Genomic DNA, 22,774 nt, shown 5'->3' with positions numbered 1-22,774 from the left:
CGGCTACGCAGCAGTCGATCACTTCAGCCCGCCATCTCAGCTCATGCACGTCTACGGCGCTACTTATAAAGGACTGGCATTTATCATTTCCCATTAGGATATACGTACACTACAAAGTCCTCCCTGACCGCCTTCTGCCGCCTCCGGCTACTCCATCTTTGTTGCGGCCTACATTCATTGAGCGCCTGTGCCCTGTCCTTGCCCGAGTACCCCGCTTCGCGCTTTGTCTCGCCGGTGCTGTGCGTTGTCAGCGTCAGATCTCACTGCCATTCATCTCAGCAAAATCTCTGTTCTTGACCGACCTCGACCTCCCGCGACTCGTTCTTTGTCTGTTACTCTGTCCTTGACCCACCGTCCGATCGTTTACGCCTGGCGAGCAACTCAAGATGGGTGACATGCAGGATCGCAAAGTGTTTAAGGTGTTCAACCAAGATTTCATCGTCGACAAGACGTACAAGGTCACCAAAGAACTCGGTCAGGGTGCGTACGGTATTGTCTGGTGAGTCGTGCTGCTTCCATGGAGAGAGCAGCCGCTGACACGGCATTTAGCGCTGCCACCAACACGCAGTCCGGCGAAGGGGTTGCAATCAAGAAGGTCACAAATGTCTTCAGCAAGAAGATCCTCGCAAAGCGAGCACTTCGAGAGATCAAGCTGCTCCAGCACTTCAGAGGTCACAGGAATGTATGTTGGACGCTGTACTGTCTATGGCAAGCAATGCAAGCTGACAGCCGCTAGATCACATGCCTGTACGATATGGATATTCCGCACCCGGAGAACTTCAACGAGACATACTTGTACGAAGGTGAGAAGACGCCCTTGATCTCATAGAAACTTACTAACCCCGCGCAGACTGATGGAGTGCGATCTTGCGGCCATCATCAGATCTGGTCAGCCCTTGACCGATGCTCATTTCCAGTCCTTCATTTACCAGATCCTGTGCGGTCTCAAGTACATCCACTCCGCCAACGTCCTCCATCGAGACTTGAAGCCCGGCAACCTTCTGGTCAATGCCGATTGCGAGCTCAAGATCTGTGACTTCGGTCTCGCCAGAGGTTTCTCTCAAGATCCAGAAGAGAATGCTGGATACATGACAGAATACGTTGCTACGCGTTGGTACAGAGCGCCCGAAATCATGCTTAGTTTCCAGAGTTACACCAAAGCCAGTAAGTCAGGTCCGTGCCAATCAATGATCTCCTACTGATCTGTCCTGCAGTCGACGTTTGGTCGGTTGGCTGCATTCTGGCAGAGCTCTTGGGCGGTCGTCCATTCTTCAAAGGTCGCGACTACGTGGACCAACTCAACCAGATTCTCCACTACCTCGGAACTCCTAACGAGCAGACTCTCAAGCGGATCGGGTCTCCCCGCGCCCAAGAATACGTGCGGAACCTGCCATTCATGCCGAAGGTGCCCTTCCAAAGGCTCTTCCCACAAGCCAACCCCGACGCGCTTGATTTACTGGACCGCATGTTGGCCTTCGACCCCTCTTCTCGCATCTCCGTCGAGCAGGCGCTCGAGCACCGCTACCTACACATCTGGCACGACGCTACTGACGAGCCAGCCTGCCCGAAGACCTTTGATTTCGCGTTTGAGGTCGTAGAGGATGTTCAGGAGATGCGAAAGATGATCCTAGACGAAGTCGATCGCTTCAGAGCGCACGTCAGACAAGCCCCGGGCAACCAGTCCTCCCCAGCTGGCATCACAATGAACATTCCCAGCAACGTCAACCAGTACGCGGCCCAGCCAGAGGACCCCCGGCCGCAGGAAGCCTACGCACAGGGCGGTGCGAATGACCTGGAGCGGGAATTGCAATTTGGTAGCGACGCGATGCAGCGATAGAATTGCGATATTTGTTCTCGTCCCAAAACAGCTACAGGGCGGCTTCTGGCACCCAGACTCAAATATAATGAAATAATCTACCCGCTGACAACATCAGGATGCCCCAAGCACGGATTACCGCAGCCACTACGAAAGTACCGCCCTCGGGCGGCCCCTGACTTCTTTCTGGAGACACCACCTGTTGAGAACCCCATGAATGAGAGATGTTGGACACCGAAGGCCGCCCCGCGCGAGCCACGTAGCGCGTGGGGATTAATGTGATGACAATCATGGATAGAACTCATGGATCCTGGGCCAAGGGCCTCCCTGAAGAAATACAGATCTTGGGTCGCCAAAATTTTGAATCAGGGCACAAGGCTGCTGCTGTGGCGATGTTGCTAGGATGAGTGGTGGGCTTGGTATACGATCTTGCTACGATGTGAACCCCTCTATGTCCGCTCATTGGAAGCGTGCCCTGCCCGATACTAACTTGGCGAATTTCCTTTCATGTTCACGACCCTTGCTGGGAAGCACCTAGGCATCGACGCACCCTTCTGAAGAGTATTTGTGACTGCGTCCGGTTTATCGCGCAAAAAAAAAGAACCCCCCTTGCGAAAACGTCATGAAGCAGCTAAGTAGGGCAGGTGCAGTAGTATTGAGGGCAGCATTGGTGTCTACCCGTTTTACATTCCTGGTCAACCGGTCTAGGATGCAGCCCTCTTCCTCCGAGGCACGCCTCACCAGCAGCTAGTCGCAGGCTCAACTTGTGGCTGTCTGGATTTCATTATCGATCGCGCGGTATATCAGAATGCTCCTTTGGCAGACTACGCCAGTAGAATAGGTGACAAAATCAAAGACATGGATACTGGAAAATATCCGGGTATATAATATCTCCCCTCTTCCACTCACGCCCCAACATACCAAATCTCGACGCCCAAAACCTCGAATTTTCGCCCCTCCTCGCTCAGTGGCTCGTTGCCGAATGTCAAGCACGTCTCGCTGATGCCACTGTCTAGTTGATCGTCAAGCCAGAGGCCGTAATGCCCGTCGCCGCCGCCGACGGAGAGATAGTCGGGCTCGCAGTAGATGTGTAGTCGTTGACGCCGGAGTAGGGGAAGGCTTTGAAGCGGATGCGTTGGTCTTCTTCGGGGACCACTGGAGCTATGGGTGAAATCGGAGAGGTGGGCTTTGACGGACGGCGTCGCTGCGAACAGTGGTTGTGCGCGTCGCGTGTGAAGTGTCTGCTGAGGGTGGGGGTGGGAGGCCGGCTAGTTCGAGGAGGTCTGAGGATAAAGGCTTGTCGCTCTGGGAAGTTGAGTGAGTGCCGTTGGAGGGTGCCGATGTTGCGGCTAGGCTACGCAGGGAGGGCAGGATGGAGGCGCGCCAGAGGAAGCACTCGCCGGTGCCGAAGTAGTGTTTTTGTGGTGTCGGTGCGTCGGTAAGATACGCGCCGAAGAGCGAGCCGGTGCTATTGCCATCTTTGATGACGAGAACGTAGCCCGAGCGTTGGGTAGTGAGAGAAACCTCCTCGCAAGCGTTGTACAGAGAGCGCAGGCTGGAGCCGTGGACCTCAAGTGAGTAGGCCAGTTTCCAGTGATCTAGAAGTTGGAGCCTTGGTGGGAGGAGCAACCGGATTTCCTCCGCAAGTGACCTGGATAAGAGGAGAGAGGCTTCCGCGGACGGAGAGAGCGTGTGTTGGAGAGACAGCGGTGTTAATGGTGGTGGTTGGTAGGGTGATGCTGTGCGTCGGGGCGGCGTCCAGGCGCCGGGTGAGGATGAAGATGTCGGGGCGTCGAGGAGTTTGTTCACTGGTATTTCCGGTGGTTCGGTCATGCGACGGTATAGGCTCGACATTACGTGCTTGACAGGGTAGGCTAGGTATGCCGCTGAGGAGGGATTGTGGGGATTTGACATCAGGGTCGGTTCGGTGTCTTTTTCATTGTTCGGATCGCCATTTGGGCGCTCTTTCGGCGGCGCCGTGGCCATCGCGGGCACACGATGCGCGTGAACTGAGTGTTGGCTCTTTGTTCCGGGGTGCCAGCGAATATGGTTTCCGAGTTTGGGTAGGAAATTGTCGATAGAGTTTGAGTCACGTGCAGCGATAAGAGATCATGCAGTGGTAGATGATGCGGCGGTAGCAGTCAGACTCCTGTTGATGAGCGAGTGAAGGCAGCAGCAGGCAGCAGTGGTCGTTGTTTCACACCTGTCGAGGCTGGCTGCAAATGAAGGGTTGAACACGAACCTTCGTTGGTCACCACCAGGCTGGACTTCAGCCTCGTTCATACGTCATTTGTAGATCTCTCTTTCAAGTTGATCTTGTTTGCTGTGACTCTTCTCAAGATCCAACGCGACAGTTGCTCCTCATCCTAACTGTTGTGCTTGTCCGACACCTCTGATTTCTCAGGCCTGACAACAGACGCGTTGAGACCGTATTCGGATTCGGAGCCCGCCGGTCTCCTTCTGGCGCTCCGCCTTTATTGCCCCTCTTATCTTCAGTGACTAGAGCGGCAAAAGGCAAACATCGCACGACAACCCACCAGCACGCCTGCGGTGCCAGTCCCTGGAGACTGAGGTCTTCGCAGCGATTTACACGGAGCGTGCACCGACGCCGGTGCTGCCGTAAGGATGTTTATGGTCAAGAATTGTAAGTTTCTGGTATCTGCAGTAAGAAATCTACTGACGCCTACTAGTCACCAAATATCTTTTCGGAGACGGCTCCAAGGAGACCATCATTGAGATTCCTCAAGGTCAACTATACCTAGTGCGGCCCCTCTCGCCCAAAGGCTACTCTGAGCTCATCTACAAAGACGCTGTCGCATCGATCCGACGGACAGGCCAGGAATTCCAGTACCAGCTTGTTGTACAGCGTGCGTACGAGGAAGGCGAAGAGGAGCTTGCAGAGGATGATGAGGGTGAGGCAAATGCGCTAGACACAGATGAGAAGACCTTCCTGCTAGATCAGGCTCTACACTTCAGATCAGACAAGCGAGACGGCGGCGAACATGTCTTTGCATGGCGGGACCTGAGTGGCGACGTCGGCGACCTCTACGAATTTGTGTGCGACTCAAGTGTTGCCTCCGAGAAGTCTGAGACGTTTGCTCTGGCTGCAGTCGAATGCCAGTACGAGCGCAAATACCGCAAGAAAGCCGAATTCGCGACCGACGACGAGCTCAAGGAGTTTGAATTTTCCAACGAAGACTCCATCCCGCTAGCCGAGTCGATATCACAAGAAGAGCGTGCACCCACTGCGAAAGAATCTACAACACATATGGCTAAGGAGGTCAAATCATCAAAGAAGAAGCCAATCGCCGCTGCCAATACTGCAGCACAGCGTACGGAAGCACCACCAGCACAGGCCGCCCCATCTCAAGGCGAAGAGATCGTCAAACAGCACGCAGAGCTACACTTGTTCGACTTCGAATCCGCCTCGTTCAGTCCAGTTGACACAGACGTCGTGGCAACAGTCTCAGATCTTGGCAGTTGGCGATACTGGCTACAAATCAACTCTGCCGACGGAAAGCCACATCTCGGCCAGGAGGTCATCGCAGACATCAGTCCTGTTTTCAACTTCGAATACCTCTCATTCATCTGGAATCACTACACCGAGGATGGATCAGCATATTCATGGCTTCTGCGATTCAAGAACCGAGAAGTGCTCGAAAATTTCCAAGAAGGTCTCATGCAGGCGCTGTGGGAGCAATTGAACGAGCAGAAATGGGCAAAGGTCAAGGATCAAGCAGAGAAGGACTACGTCTTTGAGGCATTCAACGATCTTACAATGGACGACGCACCTCCTGTCGATGAAGAGGAGGAAGAGGAGGACGAAGCTGAAGACGACCGCCCGCGGAGCGAGCACTATGACAGTGATGAGTCCGACGAAGATGTTGATCCACACCACAAGGATGAGGGCACGAATTCGCTTCTGGCTGTCGGAGGCACCAACGATCGATCATACGTTGTCCGTGGCTCCAAGATCGGTGTCTTCAAGCATCTACCAAACAAGCGACTCGATTTCAGCACAAGTATCAGCAAGATCGACACACCCAGCGGAAAGAAGTTCAGCCCCACCAAAGTCATGCTGCACGCCTCCGACCGAGATCTCGTCCTACAAGATGCCGCCAATCCAAATTCTCTGTACCGCATGGATCTCGAGCGTGGAAAGGTAGTTGACGAGTGGAAGGCCCACGATGACATCCCAGTTGTCGGCTTCGGCCCAGAAACCAAGTTTTCTCAGATGACTGACGCACAGCCCTTCATCGGCCACTCACGAAATGCCCTCTTCCGCCTCGACCCTCGTGTCTCCGGTAATAAGCTAGTTGAATCTGACATGAAGCAGTACGTGTCCAAGAACGACTTCTCCGCGCAAGCCACTACCGAGAAGGGCTACATTGCCGTCGCGTCGAATAAAGCGACATCCGCCTCTTTGACCGTCTCGGAGTCAATGCCAAAACCCAAGTGCCCGCTCTTGGTGACCCCATCAACGGCATCGACGTCAGTGCCGATGGCCGCTGGATCCTCGGCACGTGCACAAACTATCTCCTCTTGATCGACGCTCTTCAGACCGAGGGCCGCTACGAAGGCAAGCTGGGTTTCGAGCGCTCGTTCGCCAAGGACTCCAAGCCCAAGCCTCGCCGCCTCCAGCCTTCCCCAGAACACATCGCACAAATCCGTCATGTCACAGGCAAGCCTCTCAGCTTCACACAAGCCAAGTTCAACATCAGCCAAGACGGCAAGGAAACCTCGATCATCACCTCCACTGGCCCATACGTGATCACCTGGACGATGAAGAAGGTTCTGGCTGGCGACAAGGATAGCTACAGAATCCGCAAGTATGGCGAGGATGTCATGGCGGACAGCTTCGAGTATGGGACGGACAAGCATGCTATCCTGATGTTGCCGAATGAGGTCGACATGGTCGCGAGGAGTAGCTTGAAGCGGCCGACAAGGGAGAGTATCATGGCGCCGGGGGCGAGACTTAGTGGCTGGGTCCGACGACGCCGAGGAGAAGTGCGGGCGGGAGGGCTTCGAAGTTGAGGGAGGAGATTGTGAACAGTCCGTACTAGGCATGTTACTAATGAGGCATGGACAGGTTGGGGCGGACTCTGACTCACAGAGGGTGGTGGAACATGCGACTTCGATGATGACGATGAATGTGTGAGAGCAGAGATACGGTGATGACGATACCCATACTTTCTCTTTGGCCTCCCAAGTCCTCCTCGACGAGAACCTGCTTCCGCAGCATGTAGACTTATTGCTAAAGAATGGCAGCAGCTGTTTCCAGAGGTAGGCTCTTTTCAACTTCTATCTCCCTACGCAGTAAAGGGCAGTCACAGTTATACACTTAAGCAGGAATTCGTTACTCCGGCGAGCCGCAACATACCTCAGGACTGCTGTGACTCGAGGTGCACGTCTACTTCACCTCAGCATGACTCTGCTCGAGGCTCCGGACTCTTGAGGAGATGATGCAAGTGATGTCGTTCGTGGCCCAAGTGAATGTGTGTGAAACGAAATTCACTTGCTTGCCGTCAGGGGTACCAGGCAGCAAGGCATGTCTTCTCAAGATCATTTTGTTCGTTCTGACCGCATCAATCTCAGTACTTTCTTTCCACCCGACAACTTTCAGATTGATCAAGATACGTCGATCTGATCTGCTCTCTACACTGTCAGTCACCTCTCATGACGCAGCGTCCGATCATCTTTGATCTTACCAATGACGATCTGATCGACACTGTTGAGGTAAGGTCAAAGTAATGCAACCGCTACAACGCTGACATTGCCTAGATGGATGACACCGAGAACACGATGGCGCACACTCAGCCTCCAAAGGCAAACATTCACAGCTTGACCAAAGAAGCCCTCAAAGATTTCCGAGATCAAGTGGAAGCTGCGACAAAGCAGACGACTGGCGTCCGTCTGATATTCCTCGCCAGTGAAGTCGTCCGGCTCGCCGGCAAAAAGAAGAAGTCGAATGTGTATGAGTACTGGCTACAGGGCGAGAAACTCGAGACACATTTCTACCAGGATCAAGCCCATGATAGCAAGGGCCGTCGAGGCGGAATACTTGTAGCCATGGGATCGCGTTTACCACAGCCTGTGCTTCTGGCAAAATCGCCCAAGGAGGGCCAGTCACCGGGATTCAAGAAGGGAACATATCGACCATGGAAAGACAATGCCTATATGGCATCCGAGTTCGATGTAGTCAAGAGGCCTGCGCCTGATCCCGACTCTCAGAGCGACAGGCCGATCGATCAAGACACGAACGGTGTCAGCAGCCCAGCTCCATCTGTCGCTATCAACAACGATCCTTACCAGATCCCGCAGCGACATCGAGACAGTAACAGCTACGATCAAACTGTTGTGGACGGCACGACCAAGCATGGAAATCGGCCCTCGTCCGGCACATCTTCGAAGAGAGTTGGAAGTGAGGATACACAAGCGTCAAGAGCTCACAGTTCTCGAACCAAACCCAAGACCGAGCATACTGATGACAACAGTACAATGCGAGAGGTGCCGCTTTCGACGGGGCTACAAGTCTCGCGCTTGGCCGAATCGCGCGCGAATTCATCACAGCATTCAGTCCCAGCCACAGGCGACTCACCTCAGATGCAGTACGGGTTCGTGGCTCAACCGCGACGGCGTATGTATTCCACGTACGATCCTATCCCGGGGCCCATCAGATTTGAGGAACATTATCAAACTGCCGCTCGACCATCAAAGAAAGCTAGACATTCCGCACTAGATGATTCCGAAGATGGCGAAGAAGATGTCGGCGAGATTCCACTCGACGATAAGGACTTGTCTGCGAGGACCAGTGCTACACCTGAGTGGACTTTGACGGAGACAGCTCGAGCTTTTCCCGATGGCCGATCCAACATGTCGGTTGTGAAGGCCTCGGTTGTCACTGCCGATCAGCAGCCTCTCGCTTCCCAGCCGACTGTCCCGACCACAAGATCCATCCCGCGCACTCAGTCCAGCCCGCTCAGTCAATCGACTCTGCCCACTCAGTGCATCCCGCTCAGTCAATCGACTCTGCCCACTCAGTCCATCCCGCCCAGTCAATCCGTCTTGCAAGCTCGATCTGCCCCGCCCAGTCAGCTTGTTCTGTCCACTCAGTCCGTCGCTTCCGACGCAGCCAACATCAATGTTGAGTTGAAGATGCGGGCTGACGAGATCCGTGAAGTGAAATGGCATACTCTATGCGACCCTGGCTTCCAGTACTTCCTCGAACGTCAGCTAGAGTCCGACGGCGGTCACCTGGTCACTGAAACCACGGTCGTACGTCAGCTGAACCTCGATAATTCCCCCACTACCTACTCGGCAACCGAAACCGTGGTCGCATATCTAGAGCAGAACAACGGTTCTGTTGCGGAGTCGATGGACCTGCTGAGGAAGGCGATTGCTGGCTGCGACTCGATTCTGACAGACGGTAGTGGCAGGACAGTGCGTAAGCTCACGGTGCGACTGAAGCCTCGGTCGGCGTGAATTTGCCAAGACGATAGCTGGAGGAGTAGTTTCCAGGAATAGGAAGGACAATGTTCAGGGGACCTGGCTGAGTCCGCTCTTGGCTGGAGTCTGAATTAGAAAGGGGAATGATGTCACGAATGAATGCGCACATGGCTCGCCGAAGACGCTGGCCGAACCTCCAGCTGTTCCAGCCGCAACAATCGAGATCCTAGATGGTCGACTTGGATAGCTTAGGCGGTCCATATCAACTCCTGGCGTTCCTGATCATACTCCAAATCGGCACCGTCCCCTCCGCCCCCTCCCTCCCCCCATGACCGTAATCGCGATCTCCCTGAACCCGAACGCCGCATAAACATCCCTCGCCCTCTCATTCCCCGCCTCCAACCATACCGGACATCCTTCCTCGTCCGCCCACTTCAGCCCCACCTCTATCACCGCCCGCACCGCACCCTTCACGGCCGCCATCTCCGGATGTCGCGCCATGAGCGACACATACCACCATTTCCGCCCACCGTTCCAGTGCAATGGTAAGACTTTCCGCCGCTCGACCGCCCACACTCGCACGGCATTCTGCATCACTGGACGGTGCGCGAGCTCCGGGATGAGCAAGTCGTCCCCTTCGTCGATCTCCATCTGCGCTGTGGCGGTCGGTGGCGCCCAGCATGCTACTGCTGCGTAACCACTACTGCCATTATCACTGCAGGAGGAAGGGGAAGCGGACACCATGATGCAGCCTTGCTGGAGCTTTGTGGTGATGCGGTCGATGTTGTTCTGGAGGGCCAGGGGGTAGGTGAGGCCAGAGGGATGCTTTTCGCGGTTGAGGAGGAGGTTGAAGGGGTCGGTCATGCCGGCGAGGGCGTTTGTGGCGGCGAGGAGGGGGATGAGTGGTGAGGTGGCGGAGGTGTGGATTCTGAGAGTTATGCCTGGGGTAGATGGCGGATGCGCTTGATATGGGATGACGGCAAGGTGAGTGCCGCCGGCCTCGTTCGGGACCAGGTTCGTGTCGAGTAGAACGCTTGGCTTCATGTCAGGCTCCGTAGAACCTGCTAGGCGGTGATCCATTTCGGCGGAGATGTCTGCAATGTTTGTATGCTCCCCGTTCCGTTTATGCTCAGGATCTCTGACGAACAGCACGTGTTGCCATTAGTACTCCAGCACCCGGCCTTGCGACTGAAACAAAGATATTAGGAAATACACTGGATCCGTTGACTTGTCTTGATTCACAGCCCAAGGGACAATAGAGGTTCGCATTCGAGATTCGCACGGTGCAGAAAGAACAGCATGTATGTACAGAACAATACGCAGAGCGTCATGAGTCATATCAATTGATCAAGCAAAGGCGTAGTGTACATATATGTGCACGGGCCGAGTGGCTTCACCTTAGCGCGACGATGGTGGAGGACAGCGGGACATTCCCCGAATGTCGTTTACCTTCTTGTCCACGCGGACACTTGCCGACCGCTTCACCCAAATGATCATGACCAATGACGCATGGATTGGTGATCGGTGACTGCTGGGACATATTGGCGCTGATAGACTGATTGGCGGCGAACATGGCTCACAGAGTGGGCGCAGAAGATCGTGGTATGCTTTGCAGTCAAAAGAAGGTTGCAGTGGCTGATGTAGTCACGATCTCATGCGTACCTGTCGCATCACAGGCACCAGGTGGGTACCCCTCGGGTTAGGTACCTTCCAGCCACCAGGTCCATCACAGAAACGGAGATCAAGTCGGGAAGGCAAGATGGACCGCGTGCTTGCCAGCGAGCACGGAAACATGGGCCATGGCATGCATGAACGACATTGCCTATGCCTTTCCCGCAGGCATAGCACTTCGCGTCACCTGCACAGCACATCGTGAGGTGGACCAGAGCAAGTACCCCGTGCCATTACATGGTGTCAGGCTGGTCCAGAGAGATGACATGGTCTCCAAGAATCAAGAAGTCCTCATTGAAATGCGCCAACAATCGACTGACTAGACTGCAGTGCACCTGAGATGCTCAACGAGCCAGGCTTTCCTATGCCGCCGTTGTCTCCGACACACTTTCGATGATACTGCTCCCACCACCCTCCACCTCGCTAATTAGCCTTGTCGCAACGACCTCCCCACCTGCTTCGCTCACGAAAATCTGCGCCACGAGCGTTATCCCAGGAAACGGCCTGTACACGTACTCCTTCTCCGTTGTTACAATCCCGTCCACCACGACACCCGTCCTTGACTGGCCTGTAAACTCCATATCTGTGTCGTACCGCCCTACGATACGCTGGTTGTAGATGATCCCGCCGTTGTCCAGACTTTGATCGACTAGGTCGCCGTTCTGGTCCAGGACGCGGTTGGTGTGCGCGTTGCCTTCGTAGTTGTTGATGGCGTACAGAATGCCGTTCGCGAGTTGCGCGTTGAAAAGGCCGCGCTCGGACAGGGAAGCGGATGGAGCGGCGCCAGTGGTTGAGCCGTTGGCGGGACTGCCACCTGACGAGGATCCATCGCCGATCACGCCTCCAACGATGTCACCTACTCCGCCAATGACACCACCGGCCAGATCGCCCAGCTCAGCGAGGATGGGATTCAGGTCAACGGAATCGAGGACTGAGCTGACCATCTTGACCAGGTTCTCCAATCGCGCGGTAAGCTCAACTTTGGCGGTCACATTCTGGATCTGCAGTCGAATGCGCTCCACCGAGACATCGACACCAGCGTTGAACTCCAGTAGTTGCAAGACTTGCGCATCGATGTTGATCTTGGCGGAGAGCTCCCGGACTAGGATATCGATCTCGCCGACGTGTACACTGGCGTTGAGGTAGACATCTGGTGGTGGGTAATCCGGATTGGACGTTGCGGTGTTGTCAGTTTCGTAGAGCACTGACTCGTTGTCGCCAGTCACTGTCAGATTGTATCCGGCATAGCGTCCTGTGCGAGGGCGAGTGAGGCCAAGGGAATGAGAAGCAATGAGCTCAGAGGTCGCATGTCTGCTGTTGAGCCACTAGTAATGGTGATTTGTCTGCTGCTGAGGGAGCCTGTAGTGCATCAATGTCTCGATGCGGAGAAGTGTTGAGGGTTTTGTCCGAATAGTTGTGCACCAGGCAGTCCGAGAAGGAAATATCAAATGCTAGAAACGAGCGTTGGAGGTCACCTCGAACGAATGCCGCGAACAGAAGCGTTGCGATGGTTGACACGAAGCTGCAACTGCCGCATCGCAAGTTTCTGCTTCTCGAAGAAACTGGTCAATAAGCCGTTATACCAAACCACGAAGCGAGATTGATCGCCAGAGATTGGTGTGGTGGAGATGCGGTTCGGAGAATACGATGCCTCGAATCCAGGGGAAGCCCACGAATCACGGCATTTGCGCATACTTTTAGGCATGGGATATGGGCGTTCCGGGCGTGCAAAAGATCGAAATTGGGTGGGAGAGATGTTGATTTAGTGTTTGAAGAATCAGGTTTACCCCGGCCGTGGGCGTTTGAGGTTCCAGCCCCTGCAGGGATCATGGGGGTGGGCAAAGCCATTCGCGGTTGGTCGCATCTGCCGGATATTCTCGTTAAGGAGATTGGCAACGGGTTTGAGATGGGAACATCGTGATCCGTGAACAGGGCATGGGGAGGTGTTGAGAGAAGTGTAGAAATCGTTCTTGTCGTCGTTGCTGCTGCCATTCGATCTGCTTAACGCTTCAGTAATACCTACTTCGATTCGCTCCTTCCAACACAACCCACATCGTCTACCAGCAACGACAATGCTGCGCCAGTCACTCATTCTCATCGCCGCCTGCGCGAGCATCGTGCTTGCCCAGCAGCCGGCGCCACCTGCACCGCCTGGAAAAGCAGCAACGACGTCTGCTACCAAAGCCAGCTCGACGAGAAGTGCTACAGCATCCAACACTGGCAGCGCAACATCAACCAGAACGGGCTCCTCGACATCGGGAGCGCCATCTGCGACTGGATCAAGCGCATTCAGCGAAGTTCCGGATGTCGTCCTTCACGTACCTGAGCTCTCTGTGGGGCGGATAGAGCTCAACGTGGACAACCTCCAGGCCGACATCAACTTACACGCCAATGTTGCCAGCCTTGTCAGTATCAACGCCGGTGTGGCGCTATCGATCAAGGAGGTCAATCTCACTATTGCTGACGTGGATGCTGAATTGGACCTTGTCGTCCGCCTGGGTCACCTCGTGGACATCGTCAATCGCGTCTTCGAGTCCCTGGACCTCAACCCATTGCTCCTGGACACCATTGGGAACGTCACGGATCTGCTGAAGCCAGTTATTGGCGCGGTAGACGGACTGCTCGGCAGCATCACACAAGGTGGCACGACCCTGAACTTCCTAGTCGACAACTTGGGCAACATCATCCAGGAGGTCGGAGACGTGACTTCGGTCGTTGGCAACTATAAGACCAACATGACGCAGATCGGAGGGGAGACTTCGCTAGCAAATGGTCTGATCCAGAAGACCTTCGAGTACACGCCGCTGAACCAAATTGTGGAGATGCTGTTTAATACAGCGGGACAGGTGGTGCAGGCGGTAGTGAAAAAGACTGGTGGTGGAGGTTCGTCAACGACCGCGACGTCGCAGCCGACAACGACGGCTGTGGCGAAGCGCAAGATATAGGCGGCGCTGGGAGGAATTTTGGTATAATCGAGCATATGGAATATGTTGCTTCTGGATTCGCCAAGCAAAGATTATTTGATCGTCCCATTTCTTGCATTTTTCTCTGCGGGTAGCTGGACGCGTTCATGTTGTGGCAAACCACTGACCTACCAAGCTCTTCGGCCAAGAGATGAGCTCTTACCTCAGTTTTAACAGGTACGCCATGGACTCCCACAGCGACCTCCCTGGCAAGCGAAAACATGACGGAACGATTCTGCGTCTTGACGCTCAAATGAAGCTCCTCCCGAAATTGCTGGCTCGATCTGCAGTACAGTTTCGGCCCTTAGAGCCCACCCTGACCTGGACGCTCGGGGTTCTTGAGACAGCTGCTGAGACCGCTCAGTGCATGCCCGAACATTCTGCCTCCTTACTTAGCTTTCCACCAACGATCGATCGACATCCCGTCCAGAGGATCACGGATTACTCGAGGGACTTTCGCCAACGGCCTGAACGGACGCTCCTCGCTACCATCGATGATCTTGAGAATATCATACCAGAAGCTGGTCTCTGCAACGTCATTGCTTGTGATGCTCCAGTTTTCCGGTACCACGCGGATCGGTACAGCTTTCGCGAACTGATCCTGCTGCTTGTCTCTGCCTTTTCCTTCACCGTTCTCACCCGCGGATTCATGAATAGTGCCGCCAGCCTGGGTCATCATCTTCTTGATGCCACCTCTTATCACTTCGCTAAGCACCGAGAAGTCTCGGAAACGACGAGTCAATGTCTGACGTTGAACTTTCGGACCATCGGCGATAATGTTAACAGTGAACGGGTCAGCCTTGATCGCAGCGTCCATGCCATGCTGATTGTTTTCCGTATGCAGTGTGTGCCAACCCATCTCCTTGGATTTCTCATTACCTCGGCCAAGAATCTTAACCCTGACATTGGAGAAGTCGCGAGTTGTGGGATGATCGGCCGCGGAGGTCTTGCTGAGAGAAGTGGTCGAGTGACAGGGCCAAGCAGAGTTGTTGACTTGAGCCGGATCCGAGCGTGTTGAAGCATCAGCCACGTTTGCGCGTTTCCGAGAGCCCTGGACGCGCTTAGCCTCGTAGACGACGCTACCAACATCACCTTCGCTGCCGTCGGAATCGATGATCTTCCGCTCTGCGACTAGTCAGTTTCGGCGGTCTGCTCCTGCGAGACAGTGACTTACTGCGGTTGACGAGTAGATTGAGGAGTTGCGAGGAGGGCTCTGAAGCGATGGGTGGCTGTGAATGTGGCGACGGAACGGCATCGACCGACGCGATCTGACCGTCACCATTGGTGTTCGGTTGTTGGGACGAGCCATCTGACGGGACGACTGTGTCAGGTCTGACACTTTCGTTTGGCGGGTCCATTTGGCTGTGTCAGCGCCGCGGCGATCTATCACAATATAAACTCAGATCGACTATGCTTCAGCGAAGACGACATACCTTGGAAGTCAGAGGAAGTGGCAAAGTCTGTCAGTGAGTCACGAGGAGTGCGAAAGGTGCCCTGATAGCCGTCGTGCCGGGTTGTTGTCACGACGAGATGAAAGTCGAATTGAGTAGATGCAAGGTTGCAGGGACTTAAGTAGTCAAACGAGGTCGATGCCCGTTCGTGCCAATGCTGATTAGTGTCGGCTGAGTCGCACAGTGACTGAATGAGATTCAGTCACAGTGACTGCTTTACCTTGCGAAGTCATAGGCCCATCTTCTGCCATCAACACGTATTCACGCAAGGCAACTTTTCCCATCTCGACTTCTCCGAGTAGCTGGAAGCAGGAGGAGATCTTGGCTGATTCAAAGCAGCGATATAAAAGCTGTACACCATTCATAGACGGGGGTCCCAGTGAGCTCGAGGTACGGGATGGTCAGTAATTCTTTTTGGATTCCAATGCAAACTTAGGTACTCATACTCTGCTGAGTCCGGCAATAGATCTCCAGCTTAGACAATACCGGTCAGGCTCTTTCATTCGCGAACAGACGACTTGAGTTCGTACACATCAAGGGGACTTCGCCTGCACGAATTGCAAGACCTTTCGGACGAAGTCGGTAGGGTTCTCTTCCGCCAGAAAGTGGCCACTATCCTCCACCGTGGCATGGTGCACTGTCTCATACATCTCTCTCGCCATGCCCTCAGCCTCTGCAGCAATGAAACTGTGATCACCGGACATAATCATTGATCGAACTTTCGACTTGCCGTTCTGATTCAGCCAGTCCAAGTTGTCTTTCCCATCTTGAGTAAACGCACGATAGCTGAGGAAAGCACACCGCAATGCATCTGGCATTGAGTATCGAGTGGTGTAGAAGTCAAGGACATCCTCGGAGAAAACGCTAGCATTCTGAGTCAATCGGTCGTAGAAGTGCTTCAGGTACATCTTCTCCTTGCCTGCCACTAGGGCGGCTGACAGCTCGGGTTTATGGCTTTGAAAGTCGAAATGCCATAGAGTTTCCGTATGCTTGATCTTATCGAACAGAGTGCTGCCCGGCAGCGGGCACTCTCCCCAAATCACGTCAGCTGTGTTTTCGGGAAATTGCGCCGCGTATGCATGAGCGATTGTTCCACCGATGTCGTGGCCGACAACATGGACCTTCTCCTTGACACCAATGTGCTTGGCCAATAGCTCGAACAGCTCTGCCGCGAGCTGCTTCTTTGTATAGTTGTAGTCTCCAAATGGCTTGGACGAGAAGCCGTGGCCTTTGTAGTCCGGTGCGATGACGTGATAGCCGGCTTCAGCAAATGGTACCAATACGTGCCGAAACTGGTACGAACTTTCTGGAAAGCCATGTATCAACAGAATGGTGCCCTTCCGTTGCTTTGTGGGTGGTGAGCATTCCATGTAAAAGAGTCGTAGCTCAGGATCGGCTTTGCTCAGGTACGCCTGTCGATGGAAAACCTGAGGCGGCGACATTGGGTCTGAGTCGCCCATAGTGCTCCGAATATTCACTGCCGCACGACCTTGGACTGTAAAAAGCTGCTCACATGTATATCTGCTGGTAGTTGACGTGAAGTGTCATTTTACCAACAAGCGTTCAAGACAAGCATATCATTTTGTCCTGATCACGACCCGTGACTCTCTTCAAATTTCTCCTCCAAATCAGCATTTCGGGGAAGAAGCATGGTAGTCGGGGAGGACTTCCGCCAGATCCTAGTCAGCGAACGGTTTCCGTCTGGTTGAGTCGTCCCTGCTGGGAGGAAGGCGCCTGAGGTTACCTATCGCGGGATCTCCTCGCCCCTCCAAAGACGAACTTGGAGATACGAGGAGGGGTGATGTGCGGTTTAGAACATAGTTGCCTCGTGGAGATACTAGTATCTGGGAAGGCGCTTAAAAGGTAAAATCTTGGAACCATGAGTGGCGATCGCCGCACTATCTCCGCTATTGTACAGCTACCAAATTATTTTCTCCCTCTTGAGTAGTTCTCAGCCGCTCCCACACAACATAGCGGCATTGCGACTGTGCCGAGCTTCACGAATGTGGGCCGTCATTGCGGGCCGTTCGCTGGCCTTTCAAGCGAGATCGAAGCCTTTTCCGACATTGTCTCATGACAATGAGCTCGACGTTGCTGAGGAACTTGATATGAAAAGGAATGCCGGGCCGCCATGCGCACGTTGAGCCGCTCAAGCGAGCCGGTCAAGCGATACGGAGCCCAGCACTGTGCAGTACCATGCATAGCAGGGGCTGTTGGCCACGTGCAGGAGCCGAGGACGCGGCACCCCTAGCGCGTGATGTGGTCCTTGATGTACTGTAGCTCTCTTGGAGAAATAGCGGCTCGTTGTACCCTGGGGAAATGGCGGCTCGATGGATCCTGTACAGGGCGACTCGATGCGGGAATCTCGGAGAAGTGGCGGCTCGAGGTAACTTTGGTGGAGGAGCGAATGGAGGCATGCAGAGCAGAGAAACGACGATTTATAAAGACAGCTCTCACAGTCAGCCTTCCACGAAGAAGGGAGATCGAACCTGGGTCTTTGCGCGAGCTCTACCATTAGCAACTCAGGAACATTTCCAACGATGGCTGTTCAAGCATGGCGGGCCCTGCAAGGCAAGACTCTTCTGATATGTCTGAATCTGTTCAGTGCAATTGCCCTAATCTTCGAGGGCTACAATCAAGGTGAGAATGCATCTGTTACCAAGAAAGCACTCACTGGACAATGCTGACCCCATTGCAGGCGTGATGGGAGGTGTCTCCGGGACCCCTGATTTCATTCAACAGATGGGACTGGGTACAGATGGAATCATAGTAGACGCTACCCATCAAGGGTAACATTTCCGACCATTGAGGTACGGGTCGTCAACAGTCACTAACACAAAAGCAGGGGTCTAGTAGCTTCATACTACTTCGGTGCAATGTTCGGCTGCTTCTTCGCGGGCTGGTTTGGTGACACTTACGGTCGCAAACGCGGTGTATGGCTGGGCTCTTTGTTTTGCATCCTCGGCGGCGCTCTACTATCAGCAAGCATCAACTCGAATATGTTCATCTGCTCTCGTGTGATCACAGGCATTGGAATCGGGTTCATCAACACTATCATTCCAACATGGGTCTCGGAACTGGCTCGAGCTCACAACCGCGGTGTTCACTTCACGTTTATCTTCATCTCAAATTGTAAGTTGCTCTGCACCATCGCCAACCCTCGACTAATCATACTTGTCTAGATCTTGGCATTATTATCGCCTACTGGCTCAACTACGGCGTGAGCTTCACGTCTGGTGCTGCATTCAAGTGGAGATTTCCACTCGCGTTCATGACTGTGTAAGTGGCAGCAAATCTATGGCGAGTATTAGAAATCCCCTGACACCGTGTGCAGGCCAACAATTATTATTGCCCTTACAGTGGCGTTTCTGCCGGACTCGCCTCGCTGGCTGATCGCAAACGGTCGCCGCACAGAAGCAATTGAGGTTCTGGCAAAGGTTCGTGGCGATCTCTCGCAAGATGATCGCGAACTCCTGGCCGAGGTCGAAGAGCTGGAGGCCGTGGTGGAAGCTTCGAAACACAGTCGCAACCAGATCTGGAATATCGCCCTCGGCAGACATTCTGGCCGTCTTCACCTGGGTCGTCGCGCTTGGATGGGCTTCTTCCTTATGCAGATGTTGATGTGGAGTGGCATTATGGCGATCACGACATACTCTGGGGAACTGTTTAAACAGGCCGGCTTCTCGCCAGCCAAGTCCGCCTGGATGGGCGGCTTCTGCAATAGTGTCAGTGGCGTCCTCGGCACTGCCGCGGCGGTGAGTCAAAGGCCCTTTTTATCCTCGTCGCGACATTGATATGCTGACACTCTGTGCCTAGGCTCTTGTCATCGATCGATGGGGTCGCATCAAGAGTCTGCTCACCGGCTTTACCACGCAGGGCATCGTCATGTTTCTCACTGGTGCATTTCTCAAGGTAGCCAAGGATCTAAATGAGAGTGACCCGACCAAAGCTCAGAAGTTCGGCGTCGCATCAGCGAGTATGCTGTTTGTCTTCCTTTGGTGCTTCTGCATGTTCGTCATTGTTCCATGCTTCTTGTATTCCACCGAGATTTGGCCTCAAGAAGTCCGGGCTCAGGGCTACGCTTTTACTGTCTTTGGCTGGTGAGTTGGCTCCTGGTACCTTTGTTTGTCTCGCACTTGGCTGACATGCATGACAGGGCTGTTGGATCCGGGCTCACGACGCTATTGATCCCGATCATGTTGCAGAAGCTCAACTACGGGACTTTCTTCTTGTTTGGTGCATTCAACATCGGTAAGCATTCTCGCACTGCTGAGACTTCGGCAACTTGCACATATGCTGACTTCCGCCGAAGTCGCCATTCCTTCTGTGTGGTTCATCTACCCCGAGACTCGCGGCAGATCTCTCGAAGAGATCAACTTGCTCTTTGCTTCATCGTCACTCCTGGTCAGCGCCAACGAGAAGGAATACCAAAGGATGGTCCAAGAAGCAGGGGGCAATACTGCTGTGGCAGAGAGACGTCTCCTGGACGAGGTTGATGCTTCGACGCGAGAGGGGAAAGGAGAAGCACGGACACCGTCAGCGTCCAGTAATGGGGAGAAAGGAAGCACGTCAGGGGTTGCGATCCATAATGTGCCTAAGCTGTAAAAAGGCGGTGGAAATGATAGCATTTCTGTTTCGCCCGTGGCCCGAGTCGTTGTAGTCATGCAAGGCCTATGAACCTGCTCAAGCCTTGCGCATTATGTTCTTTCAGCTGCTCCGACGACTGCTCGTACCTCATCAATTTGTGATTGAGACGCCGTGGCCGCGGATTTGCGATACAGATCGCCTCCAGGAGGCCTTCGTGTCTAGATACACCGTTTCTGCCTGGGTCTCAGACGAGCTCTACGAGCTGACCGGAGCCTGCGTCGCTGGGATGTGATTATCGATCAGTTCGCCTCTTTCGATGATGGTTCGGGTGCGATAATCGAGGGTAAAATCCTGAACCTGTCAGCGATCAGCTGCTCGGGAGGCCTTTGATTGACTTACTAGGCCATGTGATGCCGGCTTGCCTATGGTGTAGTAGATGATGTGACAGCCTAGCAAAATCCTGACTGGTGATGCTTTCAAGGCCTCAATATCGCGACACTCCTCCTCGAAGTCATCCGCGTACATGTCAATAACACCTTTGCGAATGTAGTTCGGGAGAGGTGCTCCGTCTTCTGGGTACTTCACCAAGTGCTTCAGGTCGGCACCAAAGTGCACTTCTTCGAGTTTTGGCATGGTCAATAGCGACACTACATCGCTGTCAGGTGTGCTGACAAAGATAGACCGTGCTTCACACAAGTAGTGCGCCGGAACTCGACGGGCTGGTGGTGTGACGGGAGGCCAGCCGTAGGTCTTTGAATCGTAGAACTCGGGCCTCAGACTTCTGGCGAATATCGGTAAGGACTCTGTTCTGATGAGCTTGCAGACGATTAGTGCTCCTGGCAGTCTGGAGGTTTGCGTTTGATACGCGCCAAGGTGAACCCTTAGGCGACGTCCATTTCCAGGAACGTCAATCATGAGTCGCGCGCCAACAAAGAGGTGTTCGTAAACCATCTTGCGGATCTCAAACGGCAAGTCGAGAATTCGGAAGGGCTTGGTGGCAAGGGTCGTATCCTGGGGATCGACTTCGCTGTCCTCGTTGAAGGACTCCTGGGTGTGCTTAGTATCGAGTCCATGATTTGGACGGACATCGGGAATGGGACAACCTACGGGGCTCTGCAGTGGACCATTGACATCGCCCGTGTCCTGCGTGGTGGATGGCTGTGCGTCCATCGTAGCGGGCGAAGAGTGAGTTCTTGTCGTTAAGCACGCTGAGGGCCGCCTTGCGCTATTAATATCGCAGAGTACGTTCACAAGATGTGACTGTCCAAGATTCCTTTACTTGTCGACCTCCGAGTCACTGTGAGTCCATCTCATGGTCACCAAGTCATGCAGTCACGTATGAGTCAAAATTAAATTAATTCAGTTGAAAATTCAAGTCTGAGTACCTTACGTACTGAGGTAGTCACATTAAGCTAGAAAGCGATTCAGCTTGAAATGGTTTCGACAAGGCCTCGATAGCGTTCCAACATCTCCATCGCTATGTATCTTCGAAATAGACAGTTTTGCTATACCCTGGCACGTCCTTCACAGCCTCGCAATCAACTACTTGTCGAGTTCGGTAGTCGATGGTGAAGTTCTGGCTTCTGTCAATTTACATTTGGGAGGGCACAGGAGATGAGTTCACTTACTCGGGAGTATGCAGGATTGTCTTCTGCCTCATCCCAGTCCCAGTCATAGTAGTACGCAGTGCACAAGAGCAAGATTTTCAGAGGAGAAGCTACCACTGTCGCTGTCCTACTTGCCTGGGCCTCAAATTCCGCGAGGAGCCTTCTGATCTCGGTGTCCGAAGGACCAATCAGATTACTTTTGAGGCTCTCGACGTTTGTCCTGAAATTTAGGGACGTAAATAGGCCACACTCAATTCGATAGCATACTTCTTCGAGTTTCGGGAAGTTCGCGAGATTGAGTGGCTTGCAACAGCCGTGAAACGGACCACCACTGAGAACAGATCGTGCCTCGGATAGGTAATGTGCTGGAACCTGGTATCGGGCAGATTCGTCGGCATCGCAGTTGTAGAACTCCGGGCTAAGCGATTTGGCGAAGACCAGCAGAGATTCCGCTCTCAACAGCTTGCAAGCGAGCAGCAGTGAGGGCAGTGTGCTGCCCACGGATTCGGGGACCATAGGCTTAGGCCTGCGTCGACGGCTAAGCTTGTGTCGGGACCCTGGCGGAGCGATGATGAGGCGAAAGCCGGTGAAGAGCTCTTCGTAGACCATCTTGCGGATTTCTGCAGGTAGGTCGAGGAAGCGGAATGGCTTTGTGTCAGTGACCATGTTTAGAGCGTCGACATCGCCAGTGGCCTGCGTGCCGATGCTTGTGTGTTCATCGTGACAGGCGGAATGCAGGGTATTGGGTTCAAGCGAGAGTCGAGCAAATGCAGGCCGAGGATGTACGCCGAGGGCCGCCTTGTGGTATGAAAGGAGACGAGTACCTCCATCTAAAATTATGATTAATGCGACATGACTTCACTTGACACGACTTTACCTGTAGACAGCCTCGTGGGATTCGAGTCATGCAATCTGGTCTGAGTCATAATTCACATAGTTCAGGTGACCAAGCTGCGCGCTAGTTAGTCACTACAACTTCAGCAGCAATTCATCAGGTACCTCGAATGATGCAGACAACTTTAGAAGGCAAGCTTGAAAAGTGGTTGCCTTGTCGCCTCATTTCGTAGCCAGCCACTTCTCCATCTTGATCTTTCCAACGCCCGTCTAAATTCGAGAGATTCCTCGCCATCAGTCCCGCTTGATTCTGGACGACTTTAGCCATCCCGTTCATCCGGAGAGCCAGCACAAGTACGTGCTGTAACTGCCAGCTTTGTGCCACAAGTCGAGAATCTC

At 53.8% G+C, this 22,774-nt stretch overlaps 12 protein-coding genes across 12 annotated transcripts; 5 read left to right on the top strand and 7 right to left on the bottom strand.

Annotated features, from left to right (window-relative positions):
* Positions 1-386: 386 nt before the first annotated feature.
* On the top strand, positions 387-1,837 carry AB675_7682 (Mitogen-activated protein kinase spm1; the record flags this gene model as incomplete). Its single annotated transcript, XM_018148070.1, has 5 exons — positions 387-499; positions 550-682; positions 737-795; positions 851-1,164; positions 1,215-1,837. The coding sequence occupies 5 exons, from the start codon at positions 387-389 to the stop codon at positions 1,835-1,837; spliced, it is 1,242 nt and encodes a 413-aa protein (XP_018000423.1).
* Positions 1,838-2,828: 991 nt separating this feature from the next.
* Positions 2,829-3,802, bottom strand: AB675_7681 (Oxidation resistance protein 1; the record flags this gene model as incomplete). Its single annotated transcript, XM_018148069.1, has 2 exons — positions 2,829-2,971; positions 3,010-3,802. The coding sequence occupies 2 exons, from the start codon at positions 3,800-3,802 to the stop codon at positions 2,829-2,831; spliced, it is 936 nt and encodes a 311-aa protein (XP_018000372.1).
* A 639-nt stretch (positions 3,803-4,441) lies between these two features.
* AB675_7680 (Vacuolar import and degradation protein 27) lies at positions 4,442-6,850 on the top strand (the record flags this gene model as incomplete). Its single annotated transcript, XM_018148068.1, has 3 exons — positions 4,442-4,460; positions 4,507-6,151; positions 6,226-6,850. The coding sequence occupies 3 exons, from the start codon at positions 4,442-4,444 to the stop codon at positions 6,848-6,850; spliced, it is 2,289 nt and encodes a 762-aa protein (XP_018000516.1).
* Positions 6,851-7,492: 642 nt separating this feature from the next.
* Positions 7,493-9,298, top strand: AB675_7679 (uncharacterized protein; the record flags this gene model as incomplete). Its single annotated transcript, XM_018148066.1, has 2 exons — positions 7,493-7,552; positions 7,598-9,298. 2 exons carry the CDS (start codon positions 7,493-7,495, stop codon positions 9,296-9,298), a joined length of 1,761 nt encoding a protein of 586 aa, XP_018000389.1.
* Positions 9,299-9,544: 246 nt separating this feature from the next.
* On the bottom strand, positions 9,545-10,342 carry AB675_7678 (uncharacterized protein; the record flags this gene model as incomplete). Its single annotated transcript, XM_018148065.1, has 1 exon — positions 9,545-10,342. One exon carries the CDS (start codon positions 10,340-10,342, stop codon positions 9,545-9,547), a length of 798 nt encoding a protein of 265 aa, XP_018000442.1.
* A 953-nt stretch (positions 10,343-11,295) lies between these two features.
* Positions 11,296-12,626, bottom strand: AB675_7677 (uncharacterized protein; the record flags this gene model as incomplete). Its single annotated transcript, XM_018148064.1, has 2 exons — positions 11,296-12,185; positions 12,416-12,626. The coding sequence occupies 2 exons, from the start codon at positions 12,624-12,626 to the stop codon at positions 11,296-11,298; spliced, it is 1,101 nt and encodes a 366-aa protein (XP_018000249.1).
* Positions 12,627-13,005: 379 nt separating this feature from the next.
* Positions 13,006-13,878, top strand: AB675_7676 (uncharacterized protein; the record flags this gene model as incomplete). Its single annotated transcript, XM_018148063.1, has 1 exon — positions 13,006-13,878. The coding sequence occupies one exon, from the start codon at positions 13,006-13,008 to the stop codon at positions 13,876-13,878; it is 873 nt and encodes a 290-aa protein (XP_018000483.1).
* Positions 13,879-14,284: 406 nt separating this feature from the next.
* AB675_7675 (uncharacterized protein) lies at positions 14,285-15,254 on the bottom strand (the record flags this gene model as incomplete). Its single annotated transcript, XM_018148062.1, has 2 exons — positions 14,285-15,021; positions 15,071-15,254. 2 exons carry the CDS (start codon positions 15,252-15,254, stop codon positions 14,285-14,287), a joined length of 921 nt encoding a protein of 306 aa, XP_018000348.1.
* A 626-nt stretch (positions 15,255-15,880) lies between these two features.
* Positions 15,881-16,807, bottom strand: AB675_7674 (Soluble epoxide hydrolase; the record flags this gene model as incomplete). The annotated part of the gene is made up of 1 exon (XM_018148061.1): positions 15,881-16,807. One exon carries the CDS (start codon positions 16,805-16,807, stop codon positions 15,881-15,883), a length of 927 nt encoding a protein of 308 aa, XP_018000197.1.
* A 1,080-nt stretch (positions 16,808-17,887) lies between these two features.
* On the top strand, positions 17,888-19,952 carry AB675_7673 (Sugar transporter STL1; the record flags this gene model as incomplete). Its single annotated transcript, XM_018148060.1, has 8 exons — positions 17,888-17,987; positions 18,046-18,136; positions 18,193-18,479; positions 18,530-18,626; positions 18,682-19,102; positions 19,164-19,447; positions 19,504-19,598; positions 19,660-19,952. 8 exons carry the CDS (start codon positions 17,888-17,890, stop codon positions 19,950-19,952), a joined length of 1,668 nt encoding a protein of 555 aa, XP_018000443.1.
* Positions 19,953-20,189: 237 nt separating this feature from the next.
* AB675_7672 (uncharacterized protein) lies at positions 20,190-21,104 on the bottom strand (the record flags this gene model as incomplete). Its single annotated transcript, XM_018148059.1, has 3 exons — positions 20,190-20,285; positions 20,334-20,981; positions 21,042-21,104. The coding sequence occupies 3 exons, from the start codon at positions 21,102-21,104 to the stop codon at positions 20,190-20,192; spliced, it is 807 nt and encodes a 268-aa protein (XP_018000300.1).
* Positions 21,105-21,411: 307 nt separating this feature from the next.
* Positions 21,412-22,207, bottom strand: AB675_7671 (uncharacterized protein; the record flags this gene model as incomplete). The annotated part of the gene is made up of 2 exons (XM_018148058.1): positions 21,412-21,510; positions 21,563-22,207. The coding sequence occupies 2 exons, from the start codon at positions 22,205-22,207 to the stop codon at positions 21,412-21,414; spliced, it is 744 nt and encodes a 247-aa protein (XP_018000533.1).
* Positions 22,208-22,774: the final 567 nt, after the last annotated feature.

Source organism: Cyphellophora attinorum (assembly GCF_001299255.1).
Source record: "Cyphellophora attinorum strain CBS 131958 chromosome Unknown Contig12, whole genome shotgun sequence".
In the NCBI taxonomy this organism is placed as follows: domain Eukaryota; kingdom Fungi; phylum Ascomycota; class Eurotiomycetes; order Chaetothyriales; family Cyphellophoraceae; genus Cyphellophora; species Cyphellophora attinorum.
Note: the sequence above shows the minus strand (reverse complement) of the source record. Positions and strands in the feature narration are given on the sequence as shown.